Consider the following 20,395-nt stretch of genomic DNA (forward strand, 5'->3'; position numbering starts at 1 on the left):
ATAACGAGGGACCTCAGAGTGAAGGTGAGGCCGCTAAGCTGCCCGCAGCATATCTCCTTCCCGTTTGCTGCAGCAACAGCCTTAGCTGCTGCTGTTGCTGCTGCTGCTGCAACACTGCAATCTGCTGTTCCCGTTGCTGCAGCAGTTGCTGCAGCAGCAGCAACTGAGGGACTCTTGCTGCTGTTGCCGTGGGTCTTGCATGCAATTACAGCACTAAGGAGGCACGCTTCTGCTGCTGCCCAGTCGGGCCAATCTGTTGCTGCTGCTGCTGCTGCTAGCTGCTGCTGCTGCTGCTGCAGCTGCTGCATCGCCGCTAGACGAGAAGCACCGCAGCGCAGCAGCGCAAGGAGGAGCTGCATCTTCACGAATTGCCTCAAAGACACCACTTCTGCATCCGCAGCAGCTGCTGCAGCTGCGTCTCCATCTGCTGCTGCTGCTGCTGCTGCTGCTGCTGCAGGTTCAGCAGCAAGGCACCCCGGAAGCTGCACGGTAAGGAGTTGATGAAAGAAGGGGCGGCTTAGAGCAGCCCAAGCGGAGTTAGGCTCTAAGGAGAGGCACTTATCAGCAGCAGCAGCAGCAGCTGCTGCTGCTGCTCCTGCTTCTGCTGCGGGCTCTGCAGCAAGGTGGCTGGAGTGCTGCAGCAGACCTTCGGGCGCTCTACCCGTGAGGCCCGCAGCCAGCAGCAACCGTGCGAGTGCCACTGCATGCAGCGGCAACTGCTGCTCCTGCTGCTGCTGCTGCTGCTGGGGGTTTGCTGCTGAGGTTCGCAGCAACTGCAGCAAACACAAGGGGCCCCCTTGGGGCCCCCAGTTGTCTATCCAGCAGAGCCCTCTACACTCAGGACAAGCTGCTGCTTCTGCAGGCAAAGGAGAGCCTTCTGCAGCAGCAGCAGCTGCTGCTGCTGCTGCAGCATCAGGAACAGGAGCAGCAGCAGGAGCAGCAGCAGCATCAGGCTGAGGCGCCGCCTCGCCTCCGCAGCTACAAAGAGAGACAGTAAACATTTGCTGTGGAGACGGAGGGAGGTGAGGAGACAGCTCAAATGCAGCGTCTGCTTTTGCTGCTGCACATACAGAAGATACACCTGGTTTAAAGAGACAATAAAGATGCAGGTCGCGGCAACCCCTTAAACGCAAACTGCAACGCCAGCAGCAACGCCCCACACCTGCTGCTGCTGCTGCCGCATCTTGTGTTGATGCTGCTGCAACACCACCTGCTGCTGCTGCTGTTGCTGTATCACCTGCTGCGGCTGGCACTCCACTGTCTGCTGCTGCTGCTGCCATTTGACCTGCTGCTGCTGCAGTATCATCTGCTGCTGCTGGTGGTACAGTGTTTACTGCTGCTGCAGCACCGTTTGGTGTCGCTGCAACATAGTTTGCTGCTGCTGCAATACCGTTTGTTGCTGCTGCTGCAGCGCTGCCTCCTCCATCGGCTTCCATTGCTGCTGCGTCTGATGCTGTTGCTGTTGTCCTCGCTGCAAGTGCAGCACAACAGCAGCAGCAGCTGTTGCTGCTGCAGCGGCAGTAGTAGCTGCAGCAGCAGCAGCAGCAGCAAGATCAGCACCTGTTGTTGCTACCGCTGAAGGACACCGAGGAGCAGCCTTTAGAGAGTCAACCTAAGAGCTGCAGCAGGAGTGTAGCAGCACTAAAAAGAAGGCTTCTAACAGCTGCATCAGCAGCGTAGAAGCAGAGCAGCAGCAGAGCAGCAGCAGGAAGAAGAGCAGCAGGGATGTTGAGTAAAGGCGCTGTTGCAGAAGAGAAGAAAGAAGATCAAAGAGGGGGCCCCGGGGCCCCCCAATGTGCTGCTACTGCTGCTGCTGCTGCTGTTGCTCGAGATCAAGCACTAGAGTGTAGCAGCAGCAGCAGCAGGAAGAAAAAGAAGCAAATAAAAGTTGTTTTAATAAATAAATAATAATTATTTGCCCTTAACTAAACCAGGAACGTGTAAGAAGCACAAGAGCACGCCCTGCTGGTGCTGCTGCTACTGCTGCTGCTGCTGCTGCTGCTGCTGAGCCTGGGGCTGCGGTGTACAGACAGCTGAAGTGAGGCAGCAGGAAGAGCGGTGTCTGGGCAGAGTCTGAGGCTGTTGTTTTTCTTTTTGTTTATTTTAGGGTTTTGTTTTGTTTTATTTTATAACAAATATTACAGGCTGCAGCGTATAAAGCTGCAGGCGCAGCTAAGTGAGGCAGACGGGGCTGCTAACGAGCAGCGGCAACAGCAGCAGCAGCACGGAGAGCAGCAGCTGCAGCAGCGTTTGCGCAGTTGCTGCGTCGGCGGCTGTGGATTTGCTTACTGCCTCTTTTGTATTCTTTGTTTGACTTTAACTGGCTTTCTAGGGACAGCAGCAGCAGCTGCGGCAGCTGCAGCAACCACAGCAGCAGGAGCAACAGCAGCAGCAGCAGCAGGCGGCTGCGGGTCCTCACCTGTCTCCATCGGTTGATCAGCATCAACGCTTTGCGTTTAAATCCCTGAACAAAGGAAGTGCTTGGCTAGCCGGTTCTCACGTCTGCTGTGCTGCTGCTACTGCCGTTGTTGCTGCTGCTGCTGCAGCTCCTGCAACTCATCTTTTCTGCTGCAGCAACAGTAGCCAGCAGCACCTGCCCTCCCTCTGATCAAACCTGAATCGCAAGGCCTCCTGCAGCAGCACAACACGCAGCTTGAGAAGAAGGGGCCCCTGCAGCAGCAGCAGCAGCAGCAGCGGCTGCTGCAGCAAGGCGACCCACAGCAGCAGCAACAGCAGTAGCGGCAGCAGCAGCAGCAGCAGCAGCAGCAAAGCAGCAAGAGCATCAGCCTTCCTTATTTGATGCCTCCCAATGCATGTCTCGTCCAGGGCATCGCGGCCTCTATGGCTGCTGCGCAAGACCCTAACTCTGCTGCCAGCGCTGCTGCTGCTGCTGCTGCTGCCTGCTAACCGCTACAGCAACAGCAACACAGCAGCAAAGCCTTCTCCTCAAAGTTCTCCTCTAGGCGACTGGGGCCTTCCACTTGTTGACGCTGGTGTGTCTCCTCCTGCTGCTCTTGCTGCTGCTCCTGCTGCTGCTGATGCTGCTGCTGCTGCTGAGTAGCCCTCGTTACTGCAGCAGCAGCAGCAGCAGCAGCAGCAGCGTCTCTGATCTCAGCTGCTGCCTTCTGATTGGAGTGTTTATATTTGTGCATTGGCTTCGTCGCTTTTGATCTGCTGCTGCTGTTTCTGCTGCTACTGCTGCTGTTGCTGCTGCTGCTGTTGCTGTTACTACTGCTGTTGCTGCTGCTACTGCCTCTGCTGTCGTTGCTGCCACTGATGCTACTGTTGTTGTTGTTGTTGTTGTTGTTGTTGTTGTTGCTGCTGCTGCTGCAGCACCAAGGTCTAAGGATTACTACCAGCTGCTGGGCGTGCGGAGAAACGCAAGCCAGAAGGCTATAGACAAGGCAGGGAGACATAAACCCTAAACCCTAGCTCTAAGCCCTAACCCTAAACCCTAAACCCTAGCTCTAAACCCTAACCCTAAACCCTAGCGGTAAGCTGCGAGGCCAACTCACTAGTGGGGTTCCCAAGACGACGCTTTTGCGCTCTATTTCCTAGGGTTTAGGGTTTAGGGTTTAGGGTTTAGGGTTTGTGATTACAGGCGTACCGGAAGCTGGCGAAGAAGTTGCATCCTGATGTGGCTCCAGGGAAGGAGAAAGAATTTATGGAGATTGCGAAGGCCCACGAGGTGCTGTTTAGGGTTTAGGGTTTAGAGTTTAGGGTTTAGGGTTTAGGGTTTAGGGTTTAGGGTTTAGTGTTTGCGTTCAAGCACTAGGGTTTAGAGTTAAAGATTTTAAAAGTTTATGGTTTAGCGTTTGTATGTAAGTGTCCGTTGACCCTGAACGTAGAAATAAATACTACACTTCAGGGTTTAGGGTTTAGGGTTTAGGGTTTAGGGTTTAGGGTTTAGGGTTTGTGTTTAGGTGCTGAGTGACCCTGAGCGGAGGAAGAAGTACGATGCGTTTGGAGAGGAGGGCGAGGCAGTTTTCTCCGGTGCTGGGGGTGCAGATGCGGGTTTCCCGTTCAGCGAGTTTGTGTAAGAAACCCTAAACCCTAAACCCTAAACCCTAAACCCTAATTTGGTAGGAGCAGGAAGGATAGGTACATATAGGGTGTGGGTTTGCAGTGTTTTTTTTTGTTGTAGTGGGTTCCTTCGTGGCTCCATCTGCACAGATATGCGGGCTTAGGGTTTAGGGTTTAGGGTTTAGGGTTTAGGGTTTAGGGTTTATGTTTAGGAATTTGTTTGCTGGCGGCGGCGCTGGGTTTGGTGGTGGCGGAGGGGGGGGCCCCCAAGGAGGGGGCCCCCGTATGAAGTTTAATTTCTCAGGGGAGATGCCGGAGTATTTAAAAGGGTTTGGGTTTGAGTTCCGATCGCAGCAGCAGCAGCAGCAGCAGGAGCCTGACTGGGATGCTGATTTATATCAAGACATTGTTTATGTAGATGAGCTAAACCCTCAAAACTATGAACGAACAGTACTAGAGAGAGACAGCTTATTAGTTGTCGTTATATATAACCCTCACTGCAACCCCTGCAGAACATTCACTATGGAATTCGCCACTGCAGCACAAAGACTCTATCGTGTAGTGCCGGTGAGGGTTTAGGGTTTAGGGTTTAGGGTTTAGGGTTTAGGGTTTAGGGTTTAGGTTTCGGGGTGCAGTATTTATTGTTCAGGATTTTGCGTTTAGGGTTTGGGGTTTAGTGTTCAGGGGTTCGCGCTTAGAGTTTCTGGTTTGGTGTTTAGGGTTTAGGGTTTAGGGTTTAGGGTTTAGGGTTTAGGGTTTAGGGTTTTGGGGTGTCTGCGCAGTTTGCGGCGGTGAATTGTCGTAGCCACAAACAGGTGCCTCTGTGTCGCCGAGGCAAGCGCTATCCTTCTGTGTTTTTCTTTAGTGAAGACAAGAAGGCTGAGCCGATTCTTTATACGGGGCGCAAGTACGATAAACCCTAAACCCTAAACCCTAAACCCTAGATGGCTGGGGAGGGAGGGGGGATAAGCGCTCTGCATCGGGTGCTCTCGTCGCAAACCCTTTTTCGCCTAAACCCTAAACTTACCCTGACCCCTTCTCACATGAATGCCGCCCTTTTGTGAACCCTAGGGTTTAGGGTTTAGGGTTTAGGGTTTAGGGTTTAGGGTTTAGGGTTTGTGGTTCAGGAAGTTTGAAGATATCCTGGCTTTCATCAGCGAAAGGCTTACGCAATATCAAACTGCCCTTACATTCGATAATATGGAGGACTGGCTTACACGCAACCCCCACAAGGCTAAGGTACAAGGGTTTAGGGTTTAGGGTTTAGGGTTTAGGGTTTAAGGTTTGAGTCTGCTCAGGCGGCTCTCTCGCTGCGCGCGCAGCTCAGCAGTTTCTGTCTTTGCATTTTTGCATACTTGTTTTGTTTTTGTTGAGGAAGAGACTTTTAGGGTTTAGGGATTAGGGTTTAGGGTTTAGGGTTTAGGGCTTAGGGTTGAGTGTTTTGTTTTGTTTGCTTGTTTATTATTATTGTCTATGTTCATAGTTTTATTGTTAAAGATATTTATTTTTAATTATTTAATCTTTTACTGCCATTCTTTCTGCGTTTTGTTTGTTTATTTTTTGATGTATATATATGTATATAAATAAATCTACGTATATATAAACATGTATATATATATAAACATATCTACGTATATATATAACCATAAATATATATATATATATATATCTATGTATGTATATATATATATCTGTCTATATATATATATATATATCTGTACATATAGATATCTATATATTAACATAGATATCTATATATATCTATATATATCTATATATAAACATGCATATATATATATAAACATTCATATATATAAACATATATATATAAATGTATATATATATATATATATTTGTGCATGCATGCAGGTGATATTGTTTGCGCGTCGACGGCCGGCGCCTCCTGAGTGGTTTGTGGGGGGTTTATATTTTAAAGGACAGTTGGATATAGGGATAATTTATCCTTCAGAGAAGAGTTTGATAGACGAGTATTTTAAAGAAGAGACAGAGTTTAATGCTTATCATGCTACACCTTATTTAGATGTCCCTAGCCTTCTACTCTTAAACGATGTAGATACACTCCAAGGCGAGTGGAGGAAGCTAAGAGGCTTAGAGCCTGAGAAGTTTATATCTCTTCTTGCTTCTCTCGCTAATCAGGTATATATAATTATCTATTTATTTATTTATTTATTTATTTATTTATTATTATTGTTGTTGTTGTTAGTGTTATTATTGCTGTTGTTTAGTAGGCTATTCGCCTCGGAAAACCCTCTTTCTTCTTTTGTTTTCAGCTTCTTTGCGTATCTTTATCACGCATTTTCTTATGCTACACGAATACAAACAACCTGTCTATACACCTCAGCTGTCTATACACCTCAGCTGTCTATACACCTCAGCTGTCTATGCATCTCAGCTGTCTATGCATCTCAGCTGTCTATGCATCTCAGCTGTCTATCCATCTAGGCTGTCTATACACCTCAGCTGTCTGTACACCACAACTACTCATATGCATACACCCCAGTTGTTTATACACCTCATCTGTGCATACAAGCTCCAATGCGTCTGTCGTTATGAAAGCGTCTTGATTATGCTGATTATATATGAGCTGCGTATACACCCGGAGCTATTAGAATGCATGCAAGGAAGGAAGGTGTGCATGCATGTTGGGGTGTCTGTACACCCCATTGAGGGTCTTTTTGTTGTCTTCTTAGGCGCGAGTTCGTCATACAAATCCTTTACACCCCCTTACTCCTCGTAGAGTAAAGGCAGGTGAATGTACACCCCAAGATTCACAAGTAAGACAACCACCTACTGCATCCCTCTGTCTCTGTCTCTCTCTCTTTATCTATCTATCTGTCTATCTATCTATCTGTCTATCTATCTATCTATCTATCTCTCTGTCTATATATCTATCTATCTATATATATATATATCTCTGTCTGTCTGTCTCTTTTTTAATTGTGCATTTGTCTCTTCACTGGTCTTCTGGTGTTTGTGTGTTTTGTCTCTCTTTGCTTCTGTCTCCTCGCTTTATATTATATTATTTATCTCTCTTTTTGTCTCTGTCTTCTCTGTCTCCTCGCTTTATATTATATTATTTGTCTCTCTTTTTGTCTCTCTTCACTCCTCTTGTCTGTCTCCTTTCTTTTTTGTGTTTTTCTGCTTTATATTATTTGTCTCTGACCTCTGTTTAGATGCTGTCTCTCTCGTCTCTGTCTCCTTTGCCTATATATATATATATATATATATATAATTACGTTTAATGTCTCTCTTTGCTGTCTCTGTCTGTGTTTATTGTTTTTTAGTTTTGTATTATTTTATTACTTCCTTCAAAGACTGCTGCCTGGGGCTCTGCACGCGAGGCCTACACGAGTATTAAGGGTTTAGCAGCAAAATATAAAACAGACCCTGTTAAGTTGGTCTATGTTACAGCGGATAAGAACGTATGGAAACCCTAAACCCTAAACCCTAAACCCTAGACGGGCCTCACCATCTCCACCCACATGCCTCACACTTCAGGCTTCTTGAGATAAATGCGCTTCCTTCTAGGGTTTAGGGTTTAGGGTTTATATGCGTGGTAGCACGGACCCCGCATTGTTTGTTTTTATGGTTTAGGGTTTAGGGTTTAGGGTTTAGGGTTTAGGGTTTGGGGTGTATCTGCTGCAGCCGGCGTTCGCCTCCGCCTTCGGCTTTGTTCGTGGCAGCAAAGAGGAGCTGCTAGTTGCATACAGACCCAAGAGACAGCGTTACACCGTGAGTTGCTGCTGCATGCATGCATGCATGCATACATACATACGCCTGAGTGCATGCATGCATGCACCTGAGTGCATGCATGCATTCAGGTGTACGTACACCTGAGTAGTGTATGCATGCATGCATGCATGCATGCATACACCTGCATGCATGCATGCATGTAGGTGTATATACACTGCATTGATGTTTTTTTTGTGTTTTTGTTTGTGCTGCTGCGCAGCGGATGACGCCACCTCTGACGAAGACATCGATAGAAGAGTTTATAGACAGAGTAATTGGAGGGGAGCAGCTACCGTACAAGCTAGCAGCAACCCCTGTGCTGGGTGCAGCAGCAGCAGCAGCAGCAGCAGCAGGGTCAGGGGTGGAACAAGAAGCAAGTCGCGACGAGCTTTAAATATATCTGTCTCTTCTTCAAACACCTCCAGCGAGGGTTTAGATAGCAGAGACCAAACCCTCATCGGTTTCTCATCGCTTTACTTTAGGAGAGGGCTAACTGTGTATGGTTTAGTGCTTTAATGGTTTAGGGTTTAGGGTTTAGGGTTTAAAGGGTGTAAGGGGCCCTAGAGTTTCAAGGGTTTAGGGTTTAGGGTTTAGGGTTTAGGGTTTATGGTGTAGGCTTTAGGGTTTAAAGGGTGTAAGGGGCCCTAGAGCTTCAAGGGTTTAGGGTTTAGGGTTGGGGATAAAAGGGGTTTTCGCGTTTTAAGGGTTTAGGTTTTCAGGGGTTTAAGGGTTTAGGGTTTAGGGTTTAGGGTTTAGAAGATATAGAGTTGTTAGAGACAGCGTCTGCATACTATTATATTGGGGTGTATGTGCACCTGAGATTATAATAAATATATTATTATACCCTACGCTTTTTGTATTTAGAGCTGCATGTACACCCCAGCACCCCCTTTGCCTCTAAACGAGTTTATTTTCTTTTTATAAACATGCAAACAGAGAGGAAGCAAACACCTGGGGCTTCATAAGGTGTACGTACACCGCAGTCACTCTTACAACGCGTGCTGCTGCTGTTGCTGCTGCTCCTGCTGCTGCTCCTGCTACTATTGCTGCTGCTATTGCTGCTGCTACTGCTGCTGTTGCTGCTGCTCTATCCTTTGACTGTTGTTGGTTGAGATGAGCCGACGGATGTTGAAGCATACTAGCAACAAACTCAGGTGTATATACAGCAGGTATATATATTATATATATAATATATATGCATATATTATACATATATACATACATACAACATATATATACATATATACATATATATATATATATGTATATATATATATATATATGCACATGAAAGCGCATACATATGTGTAATATATAGGTATATATATACACGTATTACATAGGCAGCCTAATAAACCTACAATACATTATATATAAAAAATATTGTATATACAAACTTATTTAATAAATAATATCAGATGCATTTTATTTAAAAGCTTCTCATCTCGGGTGTATAGGCATCTCGCTAGAAATTATTGCTGTCTGCAGCTCAGCCAGAGAATATACAAAAGAAAAACAAAATATGTGGGTTAGGGTTTAGCGTAAAGAGTAGGGTTTAGGGTTCTTTAGGGTTTAGGGTTTAGGGTTTAGGGTTTAGGGTTTAGGGTTGGCGCTGCAGCCCTTCGGTGGTCTGTGTGCGCTCTGCAGAGAAGAAGAGGGCCTCTTGAGTTTATTTCCTCCCTTATTTTATTTTAAAAATTAGGGTTTAGGGTTTAGGGTTTAGGGTTTAGGGTTTAGGGTTTAGGGTTTGTACGCCTCTTCATTTGGCGCCGCCGCCTTTGACCGGTGGTCGCGTCCAGAGCATCGGTGAAGGCCCGCGCTGCTGCTGCTGCTGCTGCTGCTGCTGCTGTGGCTGCTGCTGCTGCTGCTGTAGCTGCTGTTGCTGCACTGAGTTTCGTTGCAGACGGAAACAGTTTTTTGTGTCTCTTTAATAATATTATCCTTCAGGTGCTGAGTGTTCGCCAGCAGCAGCAGCAGCAGCAGCAGCAGCAGCAGCAGTAGCAGCAGCAGTAGCAGTAGCAATCGAAGCAAAGGCAGCAGCAGCAGCAGCGCATCACCATCCTATTCAATACACATCAAACATCAGAACCTCAGCAATAGCTTCTACAGCAGCAGCAACAGAAGCAGCAGCAACAGCAGCAACAGCAGCAGCAGCAGCTGACGCTACAACGGCAGCAGCAGCAGCAGGACCTTGACAGTAACAACAGCAATAGCAGCAGCCGTAGCAGCAGCAGGGCGACGACAGCAGCAGCAACAGCAACAGCAGCAGCAGCAGCAACAGGCTGAAGGGGTTTCTACTCTTGTGCTGCTATTTGCTGTTGCTGCTGCGCCTTCGCTTCTCCTTTTGTTGCTGAAGTGAAGAGGTGCTGCAGCAGCAGGAACTTGCTGCTGCTGCAGTTGCTGCTGCAGCTGGGTGGTGAAGCAGCAGGAGCTTGCTGCTGCTGCTGTTGCTGCTGCTAGTACGATGAGTGTAGCTTCTTCTGATGCTGCTGCTCTTGTGCGGCTGCTGTACCCTGCTGCATTTGCTGCTGCAGCAGGTGACACCCCACAGGGAGGCAGCAGCAGGAAGGCATTTGAATATGCATTTATAGATAGAAAGACTTTGCTGCTGTCTCCTTCTAGCAGCAAGAAGCCCTTGAGGGTATCTAATACATACAGAGACAGCTGGAGCTGCTGCGTGCAGCAGCAAAAGGAGACAGAAGAAGTTAAAGGAGACAGAAGAAGAAGCAGCAGCAAAAATAGAAGGTAAAGCCAAAGAACAACAGCATATCTTCAACACAAAAAGAGAGACAGAGACAGAGACACAGATAGAGAGACAAAGATAGAGATAGAGAAAGAGACACAGAAACAGAGATAGAGACAAAGATAGAGAGACAGAGATAGAGATACAGAGACAGAGACAAAGACAGAGACAGAGATAGAGATAGAGACAGAGACAGAGATAGAGATAGAGACAGAGACAAATAGAGACAGAGACAGAGACAGAGACAGCAGGAGAGAGACAGAGACAGAGACAGAGACAGCAGGAGAGAGACAGAGACAGAGACAGAGACAGAGACAGAGAGAGACAGCAAGAGATAGAGTGGTAGAGAGATAGAGAGGGGAGAAGCAGAAAGAGACAGAGAGAGAGAGACAGAGACAGGGATAGAGACAGAGACAGAGACAGACAACACCAAAAGAAGAGACAGAGGAGGAGACAGAAAGGAGACAGAAGAGGCACTGAGAATGAAGGAGATTAAGAAGAGAGACAAACAGATTCAAAGATAGTCAATGTACAGCAAATGCACAACACAGACAGCGACGGTGGAAGGAGACAGGGGTACTCCCGAGGGTTTAGAGGAGTTAGGGTTTAGGGTTTAGGGTTTAGGGTTTAGGGTCTAGGGTCTAGGTTTTGATGATTAGGGTTTATTCTTTAGGGGTAAGGGTTTAGTGTGAAGGAATTTTGGTTCTAGGGTTTAGGGTTTAAGGTGTAGGATGTAAGGTTTAGGGTTTAGGGTTTAGGGTTTAGGGGTTGTACAAGAGGTTTATTTCTGTTTTGAGTGTCTCCTTCTCAGTGCGTCTCCTCTCTTCTACGAAGTGCCCTTCGTTGCTCAGCCCGTCTGGCCTCCTAAACCAGATTCTCCTCTAGCAGCAGCAGCAGAAGCAGCAGCATCAGCAGCAGCAGCAGCAGCAGCAGCAAGGATCTGCGACAGGCCCCCTGCGCCGCTGCCCCCCTATCGTGTGTCTCTACCTGAGGGCTTCCCCTCTAACTGCGCACTCTATTCATCTCCTTCTTTAGAATGTAATGAGGGCCCCCCTGGGGGCCCCCACCGTCGTCTTCGCTTCAGCGGGGTCTGCAGCAGTTCGCAAGCTGCTGCTGCGTCTGCTGCAGCTGCAGCAGACGCAGCAGCAAACATACACGCAGTGCCTGCTGAAGGTCTTAATAAACGCAGGAGTCAATATACTCTTATAACTCAACAGCAAAGAAAGCAGTGGGGGGCCCCCCAGGGGCCCCCAGAACTCCAGGGGCCCCCCCAATTCCAGGGGCCCCCCCAATTCCAGGGGCCCCCCCAATTCCAGGGGCCCCCCCAATTCCAGGGGCCCCCTCAATTCCAGGGGCCCCCCCAACTCCAGGGGCCCCCCCATTTGGGGGGGCCCCCCCAACCCCAGGGGCCCCCCCAAATGGATGGGTTGCTGCAAAGGAAGGGGCCCCCCTTGGGGGCCCCAGAGAAATGTGAAGAGGGTAAGGGTTTAGTTGGTGCATCGTTTGTGTGTTATGCGCATAAAGGGAGACATCTGCACTTACTAGATTTGAATACCCCCGTTGAGTTATTGTCTCCTTCTGCTGAGTTTAATGATTGGGGGGGGCCCCCAGAAGAAGTGCTGAGATTTAGAGAGAAAGCCCCAACAAGGGGGCTGCATGCAGCACGTTGTTTAAGTGCCTTTCGCCCACTTAGAAAATGTTCCTACAAGGAGACACAATTTGCTTCCTCTGCTGAGATTGCTGCTAATCCACAGCTAACCCGTCAGCCTATCTACTACAAGAGGGGTCTCCTTCATTAGGGGCCCCTAGGGGGGACCCTAGGGAGGCCCCTAATGAAGTCTCAGTCTTATTGGGAGACGCCTGAGTGTCTCTTGCTGTCTCTTCCTGTTTAAGTGTCTCCTTTTAAATAGAGACAGAGACAGACAGACAAAGAGAGACTCCTAGCTGCTCCTCCTCAGCTGTTAAAGGAGACACATCCACTATTTATTTGCTGTCTCCAAGACACAAGAGGGGGTTGTGAGTGCTGCATGCGCCGCCCCTGAGGTGTATATACACCTCAGGTTAGACTTCTTGACTTTTAATAATCATCATAATATTAATGGGGGGCTTTCTTTCTAGATAGACTGCCCTCTTACGGTGTACAGACAGCAGCATCAGCCAAGGAGACAGCAGATACGTCTTGAAAGGAGACATTTAGGGTTTAGGGTTTAGAGTTTAGGCTGACCCCTGAGCTCTTCAGCATATACAGTGCATAGGGTTTAGGTTTAGGGTTTAGGTTTTAACAGCGGCCGTACGCTGCGTTGCTTAGGGTTTAGGGTTTAGGGCTTGTTATTGTATTGGAGACAGTAGGGTTTAGGGTGTAGGGTTTAGGGTGAGGTGACCGCAGCAGCAGCAGCTGCAGATACACCCGAGACAGCGTTGCTTCCTTTGTTTGTTTATCTCAGCCTACCTACTAACGCATTTAAACTGATAATTCTCCCCCTCAGCAGACATCTATGAAACACAAACAGAGACAGACCAGCAAACCACAGAGGAGACTGCCCTTTAGGGGCCCTCAGGAGACTGTCTCCGTAGGGGGAGGGGGGCCCCAGGAGACTGTCTCCATAGGGGGGGCCCCAGGAGACTGTCTCCATAGGGGGGGGGCCAGGGGACTGTCTCCATAGGGAGGCCCTAACAGGCTGTCTCCACAGGGGGGCCCTAACAGACTGTCTCCTTAGGGGGGCCCCCAGGAGACTGTCTCCATAAGGGGGAGCGGGGGGGCCAGGGGACTGTCTCCATAGGGGGGCCCTCAGGAGACTGTTTCCTAGGGGTCCCTAAGGGGGCCCCAAGGAGACAATACCTATCGCTATAGGGGCCCCCAGGTGGGCCCCCGGGAGACTGTCTCCATAGGGGGGGCCCCCCAGGAGACAGTCTACTGGGGGCCCCCTTACGGTACTGTTTAAGGGGGCCCAAAGGAGACAGTTTATAGAGGGGTCTTAAGGAGACAGTTACTGCTGGGTTTGTTTTTGTTTTGCTATGTCTGTCTTTAGGTTTATTTATTTTAATTTATTTCTGCTGCCTACTAAAGGCTAAACAATTTTCTCGCATGTCAGTGCAAGCCACAGAAGGAGGCTGCTGCGTCTTTTTATGCATGCAGATGTTGCTGCTGCATTTAAAGCAGCAGCTGGAGCAAAAAGGAGACTCCTCCTCCTGCTGCTGCTCCTCCCGTTGCTGTTGCTGTTGCTACTGCTGCTGTTTCTGTTGCTGCAACTGCTGTTGCTGCTGCTGCTGCTGTTGTTGCTGTTGCTGTTCTTGCTTCTTCCGCTGCTTCTACTGCTGCTGTTGCTGCTGCTGCTGCCTCTGTTACTGCTGTCCTGCTACTAGTGCTGCTACAGCTGCTACTGCTGCTATTGCGGCTACTGCTCTTACTTCTGCTGCTGCTACTACTGCTGCTGCTGTTACTGCTGCCATGCTGCTGCTGTTGCTACTGTTCTTACTGCTGCTGCTGCTCTTGCTACTGCTGCTGCGGTTGCGGTGTATCTGCAGGTGCCGCGGTGTATGTGAGGCTGCTGCCTGTTCTGTGGGGTAAAGTGCATTTGTTTGTGTATTTATGTATCGAATTAATTAATCAATTTAATTAATTAATTTAATTAATTAATTATTTATTTATAAACAAATGAATGCAATAAACACTGAATGGGTGGCTTGAGGGGCATGAGGAAGGCAGAGCATGTGGTTGCAGCAGAAAAGGACGACAAAAATAACAATTATGTTTTTATATTGATTAAATAATAAGAATAAGATAAATAATTAGATTAATTAATTAAATTAATTTATTATTTCCCCCTTTTTCTCCGCATTCTGAGGTGTATATACACCGCAAATGTGTGTATACTACACCACCACCACTGCATCGATTGCAACAAGAGATAAGGTTTATTTTCTTCTATATCTTTCTTTCTTCTTGAATTTAAATTGTTATTATCTTATTAATAATTTAATTAATTATTGTTTATTAAGAAGAGTCTGCAAGATAAATGCTAACAAACTCTGTTTGCTCTCTGTTTCTCTCTTTGCTTCTCTACAGGAAGGATTCATAACCGACTGAAGCAGCAGCAGCAGCAGCAGCAGCGGCAGCAGCAGCAGCAGCAGCACAAGCAAATCATTTGCTACTTCTTCTCTCTTTTAAACACCTTTTCGCCTGTCTTCTTCTTCTATCTTACTCTGCACTTACCCCCAGAAGGCCCTACCTTTTGTATCTCTCTCTGTACAGCGGAGAGCTCTATACTTTTTGTCTTTGTTTGTCTCTCTTCTTCGCTGCTGCAGCTTCATAATGTCGCAGAATGAAAGGAAGTCGCTGTTACTGCCTGTGGGGGGAGTGAAGGGTGGTGCTGCTGCCCCCCCCCGTGCTGCTGCTGCTGCTGCTGCTGCTGCTGCTGCTGCTTCAAAGCGCGGCCATGTAGTGCATTCTTCTGAAAGCAGCATTGTTTGTGTTTCTGCTGGTGCTACGCCGCTGCACATGTCTGCTGCAGCAGAAGAAGTAGATTTAGCTCTGCTATCTGAGGAGCAGCAGCAGCAGCAGCAGCAGCCGTGCTTACACGAAGGGCACTCCCAACCTGTTACAACAGCACTATCTGCAATCCAGAGGGTTGCTGCTGCTCCTCGTGCGGGTATATGCGAATCTGCTGCCTCTCTCTCCCAGGTGCAGCAGCTGCAGCAGCAGGTGCAGCAGCTGCAGCAGCAGCTGCGGCAGCAACAGCAACAGCAGCAGCAGCAGCAGCTAACGAGCCCTCTTGCCTCTAAAGAGGAAGCTGCAGCAGATCAGCAGCAGGAGAGCAAAAAGGGAGACGTTCATGAAGCACCAGCAGCAGCAGCAGCAGCAGCAGCAGCCGTAGCAGTATCTTCTTCAGCAGCATCCCCAGAAGCAGCAGAAGCAGCAGCAGCAGCAGGAGCAGAAGAAGAAGAAGAGTACATTGAAAAGAGTGTAGGGCGTGTTCGTTATATTGAAGAGAAGCTGCAATCAATGCATTCAACAATGCTGCGAGCTGTATGTACACCCGAAACAGCAGCAAAGCCACGGGTATTGGTGATAATCATCGGAGGCACAATATGTATGAACTACGCATCAAAAGATGCATGCTTAAAGCCTTCGAGATTAGCAAGAAGATTAACAAGCTGCTCGGAGATGCAAGACAACAGCTTACCGCTGTTTGATGTTCTTGAGTGGGATCAGCTCGTAGACAGCAGCGACTTAGAGCAGCAGCAATATGTTGCTCTAGCCAAGCAAATCGAGGCTTTCTACGACGAATACGAAGGGTATTTAGTGCTGCTCCTGCTTCTGCTGTTGCGGCTGCTGCTCCTGCTGCTGCTGCTATGGCTGCTGCGGCTGCTGCGGTGTCACTGTTGCCGGTGCTGCTGCTGCTGCTGCTGCTGCTGCTCGTGTTGCTCTTGTTGTTGTTGTTGCTGTTGCTGCTGCAGTTGCTTTTGATGCTTTTGCTGCTGATTCTGCTGCTTCTGTCTATCTTGCTGCTCCTGCTGTTCTGTTGCTGCTGCTGCTGTTTTTTTTCTGCTTCGTCTGCTGTTTTTGCGTGTATGTGTGTTTCCCTTTCTGCCTTTATCATCACCAATCTCTTGCTGCTGCTGCTGCTGCTCTTGCTGCTGCTGCTGCTGTTGCTGCTGCTGCATAGGTTTGTGGTGCTGCACGGGACAGATACGATGGCGTACACCGCATCTATGCTGAGTTTTATGTTAGAGAACTTAGGCAAGACAGTAGTGCTCACAGGCTCTACTCTACCAATGAGTAAGGCTTTGCTGCTGCTGCTGCTGCTGCTGCTGCTGCTGCTGCTGCTGCTGCTGCTGCTAATCCTGCTGCTGATGCTGCTGCTAATCCTGCTGCTGATGCTGCTGCTAATCCTGCTGCTGATGCTGCTAATCCTGCTGCTGATGCTGATGCTGCTAATCCTGCTGCTGATGCTGCTGCTGATGCTGATGCTGCTATTCCTGCTGCTGTTGATGTTGATATAATCTTGCTGCTGCTGCTGTGGATGCTGATGCCCATGGTGATCCTACTGCTGAAGATGCTGATACTGCTGTTGCTGCTGCTGCTGCTGCTGTTGCTGCTGCTGCTGCTGCTGCTGCTGCTGCTGCTGCTGCTGTTGGTGGTGGTACTGCATGGGAGTTGGTTGGTGGATGCATTTCTTTGAATTTGTTTTTTACGATTGTCTCTCAATGCCTACTGTTAGTACATTATATATAATATATATACATTTATATATATATATATATATTTATAGATATATATATATATATACTTATATATATGTATATATTATATTTTACTTGCTATGTATATTTTGATGATCTGGATATTGTGTTTGTTTTATTTTTTTATTTGTGTAATTTGTTTATTTTTTATCTTTTATTTATTCGGTTAGTACTTGATATATTTATATTATACATTATATATTATACATTATATTTATTGTGTAATATATATTATATATTATATATTGTATATTATAAATTGTTTATTATGTATATTATATATATTATATGTATTGTATCACAAAACAATGTAACAAATTATATTACATGAAGATAAAATACTAAATAAATAAATAAATTAATTAATTAATTAATTAATTAATTAATTAATTAATTAATTAATTTGTTAATTTGTTTGTTTGTTTGTTTGCGCAGTGCATATATCGAGCGATGCGAAGCGGAACGTAGGACTGAGTTTGTTAGTAGCGAGTTACTCTGAGTTGAAAGAAGTAGTAGTAGTATTTGGCTCTTTTATATTAAGAGGTACAAGGGTGACGAAAGCAAACTGCGCAAGTATGGATGCATTTTCGTCGCCTAACTTCCCGTCTATAGGAAGTATAGGCGTTGATGTTGTTATTCATGATAGATTACGCTTAGCCCCTCCTTTATCTTCTTCATCATTTAAAGTCTTTACAGATATTATTTGCAGTGTATGTACAGTTCAGCTTGTACCCGGTATGCCTATTGAAGTATTAGAATCTATTTTTTCTATCAAACGACGTCCTTTTGCTGTTATTCTTCAACTCTTTGGAGCCGGAACAGCCCCTAATAACCCTTCATTCTATAATGCAATTAAAGGGGCTATTGAACAAGGTATTGAAGTTGTTGCTGCTACACAATGCAGTAAAGGAGCTACAAATCTACTTATCTATGAAAATGGTGTTTGGATTTCTTCTCTCGGGGTAATCTGCGCAAAAGATATGACAACTGAAGCAATCGTCACTAAGTTATATTACTTAATGGGTACGTATAATTAATATATATATTTATTTATATTTATATCTATTTATCTATTTAAATTAATTAATTAATGTCTAAATAAATATATTAAAGAATTAGTAATTCATAGGAAGAGACTGAAGCTATCGTCACTATGTTATACTACTTAATATGTATGTGTTGATGATATAAATATAAATAAACAAATATATATATATATAAATATATATAAATATATATGCATATAAATATATATATGTATATATATATGTTAATAGTCATAGGAAGGAATATACAGAGGCTATCATCACCAAATTATATTATTCAATGAGTATTTATTAATTATATATATTTTAATCAATATAAATATAAATAAATAAACAGATATATAAATTTATTTATGTATACAAATATATATAAATTTATAGAAAGTAATATACAGAGGCTATCCTGACGTCTTTATAATTTATATATTAATTAATATCAATATGGCTGTATATGTATATATATGTATATGCATATATTTATTTATTTATTTATAATATACATTATATATATTTACTTATTAATTTATTAATTAATTAGCACAAATCAATACAAATTAATATACAGAGACTACCATCGCTACGCTGAACGCTTGACTGGTTGTTTATAATATATGCTTAATATATATATATATAAATTAAATTAATAATGTTTATTTAATTATATATTATATATATTATATATATTATATTGTTTATCAGGAAAGGGATACAAAGGGAGACAGCTTAAAGCGATGATGGAGACAGATCTCAGAGGCGAAATAACTGTTTGTTTAAATAAAATTAAAACTAAAACTCAATGTACAGATCCTCAAGACCCCACACAAGACTCGTAAATCTGCTCACACAAATACATGCAAATGCAGCAGCAAATGCAGCAGCAAATGCAGCAGCAAATGCAGCAGCAAAGGCAAATGCAGCAGCAGCAGCAGCAGCAGCAAATGCAGTATATATGCATATACGTATGTATATATTTATATATATATGTTGTATATTTATATGTTTATATATTTATTTATATATTTATATATTTCTCATTCCAGTTTGTATTGCTGCAGTCTGCTGTCTCTGCTGTGCGCAGAGAAGTGATCGAGCAGCAGACTGAAGCAGCAGCAGCAGCAGCAGCAACAGCAGCAGCAGCAGAAGAAAGTGCAGCAAATGGAGCAAGTGAAGCAAATGGAGTAGAAACAGGGGAGGCGTAAGTCTCTTCGCTTTGCTGTCAATGTTAGTGGCTGCTGCTGAGCTGCCTGTTGCGGTGTACGTACAGTGCAGCAAATGCAGCAGCAGCAGCAGCAGCAACAGCAGCAGCAGCAGCAGCAGCAGCAGCAAATGCAGCGAGGGTTTTGTGATTTGCTGTGGCTGTGGTGTATATATACACCGAAGAAACTGCTTATGCTTGTTGAGCTCAGAGTGCAGCAGAAAGGAGACAGGAGACAGCAAGGAGGAGACAGAAAGAGACAGAAAGTGCAGCAAAAACAAACAAACAAAGACAAACAAAAAAAACAAAAAGAGACAGAAAAATAAACAGAGACTGAGACTGAGACAAATATAAAAAGAGGGAGACAACAAATGCAGCAGAGACAGAAAGAAAGGAGACAGAAGGAGACAGCAAATGCAGCAGAGACAGTGTCTCTGTCTGAGACAGACAGAGACATAGAGGGAGACAAAGGAGACAGAAGGAGACAGCAAATGCAGCAAAGACAGAGACGGAGGAGACAGAAGGAGACAGCAAATGCAGCAGAGACAGACAGAGACCTAGAGAGAGACAAAGGAGACAGGAGGAGACAGCAAATGCAGCAGAGACAGACAGAGGCATAGAGGGAGACAAAGGAGACAGGAGGAGACAGCAAATGCAGCAGAGACAGAGGGAGACAAAGGAAGCAAAGAGAGACAGCAGATGCAGCAAAGACAAAGAGAGACAGCAAATGCAGCAGAGACAGAGAGAGACAGAAACAAAGGAGAGAGGACAACGCCAGCAAAGAGAGACAGAGACACCGATGTAAATGCATAAAGAAGTAAATAAATAAAGATATAAATACTTAAAGACAAAGACAGAGACAGATAAAAACAAAGACAGGGAAGGAAAGAGAGACAAACAACAGAGACAGAAGAACGCATTGTAAATTTACGCGAGCTGTTGCTGCTGCTGTCTCTCTTATCTTATCAACAAACAAAGAGGCGGCAGACTGTCTCCTTCTCTTCTATAAAGCTTTGCTTTTATAGAAGAAAGATATATAAATAAATATATATATATATGTTTATATTCATTTATATATATGTGTATAAAACAAGGTGCTTCTTATCCCTTGTTTGTTGTCTCTCTTATGGTGTCTCCTCCTGTCTTTTGCTGTCTCTTCTGTCTCTCTTTTGCTGTCTCCTCTCTGTCTCAGCTGTTGTCTCCTGTCTTCGCTTTTCTTTTAGGGATATGTACATTCATTTGTACATAAATAGATATACACATTTGTATATAGATATGCACATATATATATATATGCATATCTATTTATATATGCATTTGTACAACATATATATATATATATATATATATATATAGGAACATATATATATATATCTTTATTTATTTATTTAT

The 20,395-nt window shown here is 45.4% G+C and overlaps 4 protein-coding genes across 4 annotated transcripts in view; 2 read left to right on the plus strand and 2 right to left on the minus strand.

Annotated features, from left to right (window-relative positions):
- Positions 1-1,436, minus strand: part of EAH_00034400 (hypothetical protein, conserved) — a gene marked incomplete at both ends in the record, with an annotated part of 3,791 nt that extends 2,355 nt beyond the window's left edge. The window contains one exon of the mRNA XM_013395801.1: positions 1-1,436. This exon is cut by the window's left edge and continues 5 nt beyond it. Coding sequence (XP_013251255.1) covers positions 1-1,436 — 1,436 coding nt within the window.
- Positions 1,437-2,809: 1,373 nt separating this feature from the next.
- EAH_00034410 (DnaJ domain-containing protein, putative) lies at positions 2,810-8,170 on the plus strand (the record flags this gene model as incomplete). Its single annotated transcript, XM_013395802.1, has 9 exons — positions 2,810-2,995; positions 3,602-3,688; positions 3,924-4,036; positions 4,236-4,437; positions 4,806-4,930; positions 5,151-5,262; positions 6,735-6,818; positions 7,690-7,776; positions 7,997-8,170. 9 exons carry the CDS (start codon positions 2,810-2,812, stop codon positions 8,168-8,170), a joined length of 1,170 nt encoding a protein of 389 aa, XP_013251256.1.
- A 6,661-nt stretch (positions 8,171-14,831) lies between these two features.
- On the plus strand, positions 14,832-15,986 carry EAH_00034420 (asparaginase, putative; the record flags this gene model as incomplete). The annotated part of the gene is made up of 3 exons (XM_013395803.1): positions 14,832-15,545; positions 15,732-15,814; positions 15,977-15,986. The coding sequence occupies 3 exons, from the start codon at positions 14,832-14,834 to the stop codon at positions 15,984-15,986; spliced, it is 807 nt and encodes a 268-aa protein (XP_013251257.1).
- A 297-nt stretch (positions 15,987-16,283) lies between these two features.
- On the minus strand, positions 16,284-16,556 carry EAH_00034430 (hypothetical protein; the record flags this gene model as incomplete). The annotated part of the gene is made up of 1 exon (XM_013395804.1): positions 16,284-16,556. One exon carries the CDS (start codon positions 16,554-16,556, stop codon positions 16,284-16,286), a length of 273 nt encoding a protein of 90 aa, XP_013251258.1.
- Positions 16,557-20,395: the final 3,839 nt, after the last annotated feature.

This window comes from Eimeria acervulina, genomic scaffold (genome assembly GCF_000499425.1).
Source record: "Eimeria acervulina Houghton genomic scaffold, Eah_scaff352, whole genome shotgun sequence".
Taxonomy (NCBI): Eukaryota; Apicomplexa; class Conoidasida; order Eucoccidiorida; family Eimeriidae; genus Eimeria; species Eimeria acervulina.